The sequence below is a fragment of the Eimeria mitis genome, genomic scaffold, assembly GCF_000499745.2.
Source record: "Eimeria mitis Houghton genomic scaffold, Emh_scaff610, whole genome shotgun sequence".
In the NCBI taxonomy this organism is placed as follows: Eukaryota; Apicomplexa; class Conoidasida; order Eucoccidiorida; family Eimeriidae; genus Eimeria; species Eimeria mitis.
In genome coordinates this window covers 2,817-10,238 of record NW_013574313.1, presented here as the reverse complement: position 1 = coordinate 10,238, position 7,422 = coordinate 2,817, and the positions used below count along the sequence as shown (strand labels likewise).

Genomic DNA, 7,422 nt, shown 5'->3' with positions numbered 1-7,422 from the left:
GGCCTTCTATCCCCTCTATAAACAAACAGAACAACGCATGCATTGGTCAGTTGCTTGCTCGCTCTTGTGTTTATTATATTCTGTTGATATTCACGATATATGCTCGTGTTCTGTTGCTTCAACAATAGCTGTTTCGCTGTGTATCGGCTCACTAGCCATTCATATGTAACGCTGGAAAGCCAGATAAGTGGGGTATATACAGTACAACAGCTAGCTGAAGAAAACAAAACTAGAGAAGGCACAAACAGCAACGCCAGCTCGACTCACCCCCAGTCTGTGTTCCCTTCTCCTCTTCCATTGTATTCCTCCACTCTGTTGCAAGCCCAGAGTAAACAAAGCAAACGCAAGGAGCCGAAGACGGCCCAGGGGAGACCGGAGCCGCTGGCTGCTGCGCCGTCCCCCCAATAAAAAAGAGTACAAATCAATGGCGTTTTTCCGTAATGTGTTGACAACAACACGCCGATACACCGCAGAACTCAGACCACCCCCCTGCAGTTGCAGAAGCTGTGGCTCGCTGCTGCCGCTGCCGCTGCTGTCGCTGTTGCTGCCGTTGAGGCGAGCCTTTAGCCTATGGAAGTATTTGCCTCAACTGTTTAGTTTATAAAAAGCGAAGGACATCCGATAAAAAGAAGAGCGGAAATCCATCAAAATGCAGCTGTCGCGACAACGGTTCGAACAGATGAAGACCAGCGCAGGCGTCTTGTAGGTTTAAACTAAAGCAATACCTCAAGCCAACCACATTAATTAGATTTTCCAAACAAAGGCTGAAAAAAAAATGCACAGGAAGCGGGGGCAGCCGGGCAACACCAACAGCGGCTGTTCGCCGTCTGGGAAGGACGAGAGGCACTTTCCCCCTTTTCTGCGTGTTTCAGCGTTGTCTCGGCTGTTACGAGATGAAAATAACACTTAAAAAGATAACTTATCACAAAATAAACAGCTGAAGTCGACACGGCGCAAAACCCTCGCTTCGTTGCCCGACAACCGGCAGCAGACCCGCAGGCAGGGGGCCCCGCGGCCTCTCTCTGTGGCTATATGAAGCGAAAGCGCTCGCTTCTGTGGCTCTGCGTCTATGTTTTACTTAATTTGAGCTGTTAATTATAGAGGAATTATATTCAAACTGCATTTGCCTGATATTTCGCTGCAACAACACCACGCTGAGCCATGTAGCCCACCAATGAGCTGTATCGGGACTGCTTTCTTCTCTGGTTGAACTTGTGTTTCTGACGGCGATATAACTGCACATAAGTATCGTTTGCGTGTTTTGTTTACGCATTTTCATCAGCATATGCACGCTTAGACGTAGTTTACTTAAACACCTCCCGCATGAAGTGGGCTCTGCGTTCTGTTGCAAATGCAAGTGCTGCGACCGGCTAGGACTAAACAGCTGAGGTGGCTGTAGAAGTTGCACTTCTGCAGTTATGGTTAGCCTTTACACGCAGATACTTTGTATATATTCACTGTTGCGTTGGTTGGCTGCAACACACGTCCAGTTCCTATGTTTACGATACTGCTTTAGTTGGGTTAAAGAAATACCCAGTTCGTTTTTCAGTGGCCATGGTTGGCTCTAGAGCATATATAGTTTGTATGTTTACGTTGCAGTTATGGTTGGCTCTGATAGATATATAATTTGTATGTTTATATTGCATTTATTGTTGGCTCTATTACAAGTATGTTTTCTATGTTTTTAGTGGACTTCGTGTAGTTAAAGAGGTCTAAGGAACCTGCTTGCAAATATCGCCGGTGCCATCCTTAAGGATCTGATGTGGACTTTTTCTCATTGGTGCTGGATTTCCTCTCATTAACTGTAACTTTTCGTGTCATTTACTCTGACTTCTGTTCGAATTTTGTGCAAACGCTTACGTTTACTTTGGTCCTTCTGAACAAGTTGATGCCATGCGCTGCTGGTGAACATTTAGTAACTCTTGAGGGAAAATGCGCCTCTCTCTATCAGAGGTTCCCGTGTATCTCTCAGTCGTAAAGGAGCGATTTCAACATCTATACTTCAGAATAACTTTATCGTGGATTCGATTCCTCTCCAGTCTACGCCTTTCTGACAAGTCAACTACCGCTGCTTCCACATGTGCTGCACTCCTTTCTCAACTCGTGAGGTATTTCAACTCTTTAAAGTTTATTTCTTGTTTGATCCCACCACTTTTGGAACATATGTCCACCCCATTGAGCCCTGTCAACTTCACTTCCACAGTATACCATCTCGCCCACGCTTTTCGACTTGAGTCTGCGAAACAATTTCCCTCTCGCTTCGTTAAATATGTTGCGTTCGTTTTGGTGTAATATTTGTGTACTACGCCTTAAGAGCACCAAAAGCCTGTATGGCAGGGAAACCCTTCCTATTTTACGTATGCTGCAAGAGGTCGTGATGCAGTTATGAAGGACAAGGTACCCCAGTGCGGCTTTGCCACAACGGAATTCTATGAGGTTCGTGCTGCTTTTTTCCGCTGCAAATGATGGCAGATACGTTTGGAGCCCCGATCAATGGGGATGAACGCCGAAAGTCACTGTTTAGATCTTGCCTGAGAGGAGCAGGCGCAGCCTTTCTTAGTGCTGTTTCCCTCTCCTGGTGGCGGCCTAAATCCGCTTAAAACCATTTAGAGGGGATAAATAGTGCGCGGATGCACGGGCAGGTAATAATGAACCGCTTCTTTCCGAAGAATCTATTCTCTGTAGCCCCCTACTATGTGGCCTGTGCAACGGGAAACAGGCATTGCTCAACGCTGATCGTTTCGGGCGATGGTGGCGACACCAACGGGGAGATAATTGCTGTAAAGTGCATCTGATATGATTAAACTGGAGTAGAAACTAGCTGTGGCCTTCTTTTGGGACGAATTCGAGCACCTTGCGTGACAATGGACTCCCCGACTGTCCGCTGTGGGGGAGCACATCGCAACGACGAGTGGACTGGGCGCTTGCTTGAATCCATATGAGTACTAGCATTGGCAGGAGAAAGCAACTAATAGATTTGGGAAACGAACTCTCTGCTATTTCAGCTGGGGATCGGAGGCAGTCAGGCACCCTGCCTGTGGCTTTGAGCGTGTCGGCTACCATAGCCAGAGTGGACTGGCAGTGACTGTTCCCCCATGTCTGCCTGCCCTTAGAAGGCCAAAGGCCTCTTGAGTTTTATTTTTATTTATTTTTATATTTCAGGGGAAACACTTCACCACTCCTCCTCCCCGAACACATCGCCATAAATCCCGCTGCAGGTGACCCGGGCGCCGTCGGCAACGCTGGCGGCGTCTCTTGCTGCCCAGGCTCGGCTTCCCTTTAAACCCGAAATATATACATAAATATATTTGTACGTCTATATTTTTACAAGGAGGAAGAAGGGGGGAGGGGGTTAGATCAGAGCGTGAGAGTGCGGACGGAGTAGTTTCAAGAACGTTCCACCAACTGCTATGGCCGGTTTGCGCGTTCGTGGATTTCCCATCGGTAAACCATGATGGCTCACCGTTTGTTTCCATTTGTTTTCCTTTTCCTGTTCACGGCCTCCTGGACCCTCGTATTCGTATTTTGTGCCCCCGATGAGGCGCCTGAGACAGCAGGGGTGTCCAGTGGACAACAAGCAACTTCAAAGCAGAGGGCGGCCGAACTATTGAATGAATTTGCGGGCGAAAACGATGTTGCAGCGATAATGGCAGAGTACACAAACTCCTCAGCCCCGTATGTGCTCGTCGGAGAAGATCGTGATGACTGCCCCCAGATGGAGGGTGCAGAGGCGGCAACTGCTTTTCCCGCAAGTGTTTTCCTGCGTCAAGCCCAGGGACTCACCACAACTCCTACGGTTACTATGGACCAAACGGGCAGGTCGTCAGGCCCCTGTCCTAAGACCTTTCTCCAAGAGACACCGTACTACGGGAGAAGAGCAGCAGCTAATCATATGGGACCCGAGCAGCAGACCACGTTGGGAGATCTAAAGGGAACAGTGGATCTTACGCGACTGGGTCTCGACCGCGAGTTCAACGAAAAGGCATATGAATCTATGCGCGTTTGCAATAATTTTTTCTTCTCTGGAAGCGGCAACACGCGCCACTCTTCAGACCCTGCTTGCGTTGTTGCTCAGCTCGACGAAGGGGCTAAGAACATCAAGGCGTTAGATGTTACAAGCCTAAGCGAGCTTCACCCGAGGCTTAGGTCTGCTCTTGTGTTTGCTTCTAATATTGCATTTCCCAGGCAAAAGAGAGACTGGATCCGCAAACTCATCACCTCCAGCAGCCTGCGTCTCGCCTGGCACGTCGTGGACGCCTTCACTAGTATGAATATCGATATGCTGGAGGCGAACGTCGGCGAAGCCTTGAACCAAATCGTCGTCAAAGACCTGAAACTTCTACGTCCTCTCACGGATCTCATTCAATTTGGTTTGTCCCAAACACTCTGTGGCTTCGAACCCCATACTATCATCTTGCTGACCTTTGGTGCTAGACCCTTGGGCATTCGTTGCGGTTTTTCTATTTTACCCAATTATGAGCACTGTGTCGCCTATTCCAGTGTACAATTACAATGCATGCGACGTGCGGTTGCAGCCACCGTGTGCACCACGTACGAAGAATACCCTGAGAAGTCCTGGCAAGACGCAGCGCGCCACCCGAGCCCCGACAGCCCGGACTACAAGGATTATCCTATTTATGATTACTTGCGAAGCGCTGGGGCTGAAGTCGCATTTCCCAAGAACATCCCTTCAGACTGGCAACCCCGCGTGTATGACGGAAATAGAACGACGCACCGCGCCGTCGGAGAGCGCGCAAAGTTCAGCTTCCCAGCAGACTGGAAGAAACAAGTGTACGACTCGTGGCATAACCTTTGGGCTTTGCAGCTGACATTGTTTGATGTCGGATCCATGTGGCAGTGGAGTCATCGCCTCAACGCAGAGACTTTCTTCTTCAAGCCCTGGAAGGTCACGCGCGTCGGAACCGTGCTAGTAGCGGAAGCAGGTACTGCCCACCCAACCAACCAACCCCAGCTTCACCCAATGCACAAGCCTATGTTGGTGTATCGTTTCCTAGATGTCTGCTTGCACACATCCCCACCCTAGTTATGCAGAAGAAAGAGCACCAGACTTCTGGCTTGCAGGTCCGTTGCGGCACGACGACCTCACACCGCGTTTTCGAGTGGACCCCAGCAAACCCCCCGACAGTCAGATTTCTGAGTCTTGCCCTCGGCACCTGACAGACCTTGAGTTCTTTGAGAAGCTGAAGGTGCCTAAAGGGCATCTGACGGCGCAGTGGGGCCGCATAGATTTCTGGAGATCCCTCGGGGTTCTAGGCTGGAACTGCCCAGCAAGCGAAGCATCTGTTCCCTGCCCCCCCAAGGTGCAACAAGACAAATGCGGTGTTGACGCAACGTATACCCGGCCTATAGAAACGCCTTGGCTCTTCCGGCTTGAAAGACAACCCGAATGGGTGACTTGGGAGACTGACGAGAAGAACAACGACTACGTTGACAAGATATGGGCGGTTCGAGGCACAGCCTCTCCTAAGGTACGCGTAATTCGGATCTCATCGTTTAACGAAAATTATCAAGATATTCATTGCCTTGCTGACGATGCAGTTTCGCACCCGGGGCGCCGCCTCATCAGCATAGCTGTGTATGTTCCAAGAATATGCTGCCAACACGAACCTTCTCTTCATCCTTGCTTCACCAGGCAGACTCTAGTTAGTTGCTCTCTCCTGAGAACAAATCTTTGTGCAATTACCTCCTTGCAGATGTGGCTCCTCAATACCATGTGGGAAACGACTGTAGACCCAGAGCTGTCGCCTTCCGCAGANCCTTGCAGATGTGGCTCCTCAATACCATGTGGGAAACGACTGTAGACCCAGAGCTGTCGCCTTCCGCAGAGGCCAAAGTTCATTCGGGTTTTCTGTTTGCATTTAAACGCATATTCAAGGAAATGCTCAATGATGACCTGAAGGAAGTTGCAGCGAAAGCTGAAGCCACACAGAAGCGGCAAGTGGTACTGTTCACCGGTCATTCTCTCGGTGGAGCCGTGGCGCAAATAGCAGCCTGGTACTACGCCAACCAGGCTCGCTCGTTGCTAGATGCAGGGCTGCTTCAAATTCGTTGTGTGACCTTCGGTACCCCGGCGGTGAGCCAGCAGAGGCAGTTCAGCTTTGTACTTTGCGGTGGCCTGTGCCTGTTCAGAGCAGTGTATACGTTGTAACGCAGTAGCATTGCACTTCGTGAACCGTATCATCTTGTGCGTTTGTTGGTTGTTATGAACAGTGGGGAAGCGAGGCCGCATACAAAGAGTTCATGAACACCGGCGTGCTGATCCACGACATCGCCACCAGTATGGATCCAGTCACCACACTTAACGGCGAGCCAGCGCTCGGCCACGGGTTGCAATGGAGGAAACCCTTCCATTACAGGGTCAGTTGACACGCGTTAATTTTATCGTCTGCTTCAGGAAGCGGTCCTAAATTTAGCTGCTCACCGTAACTTAAGTGTTAAAAAACAACCCATCAACATGAGCCCCGAAAACAGCAGACTCAAAAACACATCCCCCTTCCCGTCTTTTAGCATTCATTTCAGCACTAGGTGTTTATGACGTGTTTATGAGACAAGGCATGAGAAAGCACGTTGCACTGCAGTTGACTATTACTTAATCCATTTTCGGCAATGCCGCACTCAGCCCAATGAGGATGGCATAGGAAGAAGCTTATGTGCAGTATCACCATGTTGCTCTGCATGCAGATTATGCTAGAAGACCTTGAACACGTTGTCGTTGCCTCTAAGAATCCAACGGAGCCGAACTTCTTTGGGCGACTCTGGACCCGCACGGATCTGCACGCGGGGAACTTTTTGAAGCGGACCTTTGGGGCCCTCGCCAGCTTGAGCAACGTGGATTCAGTTTTCTTGAATCCTGTGTTGACACATTTCCTCTCATACACTGCAGTGATGACCATCATGGCCGACTTGGTGCCCGAGGCAGACTTCGGTTCAGCCCTCGCAGCTCCTCTTATGGGTGACCCACCAAAGAGCTATGGGGCGCACGAGTTGTGCACTGCACTCATAGCAACGCAGGGAAGGATGAAGTGGGTGATGAACCAATTGGCACATGAAGCCAACAGGGCTCCCAAGGCACGACGCATCAATTCGCCCTGATATACTGAAGATATTTCAGCGAAATATCCGCCGAAATACGAAAGAAATTCAGCAGCAGTCATGCACTCTACACTGCCCAGTACACACATAGTTGTATATCTATACATTCCTCCTCATAGCCGCAGAATAGCTCACCCCGTCATATCCCTNCATGTTTGAAATTTGCATATTATGAATACATATCTATACATATGTAAGAATACATACGCCATCATATATGTGCTTATGCATATATATGAGCGCGTATATATATATATATATATATATATATATATATATATATATATATATATATATATATATATATAT

General features: G+C 49.1%; 1 protein-coding gene across 1 annotated transcript; it reads left to right on the top strand.

Moving 5' to 3' along the window:
- Window positions 1-3,451: 3,451 nt before the first annotated feature.
- Window positions 3,452-7,113, top strand: EMH_0017630 (lipase domain-containing protein, putative; the record flags this gene model as incomplete). The annotated part of the gene is made up of 5 exons (XM_013500966.1): window positions 3,452-4,943; window positions 5,083-5,489; window positions 5,786-6,094; window positions 6,232-6,378; window positions 6,703-7,113. 5 exons carry the CDS (start codon window positions 3,452-3,454, stop codon window positions 7,111-7,113), a joined length of 2,766 nt encoding a protein of 921 aa, XP_013356420.1.
- Between the last annotated feature and the right edge of the window lie 309 nt (window positions 7,114-7,422).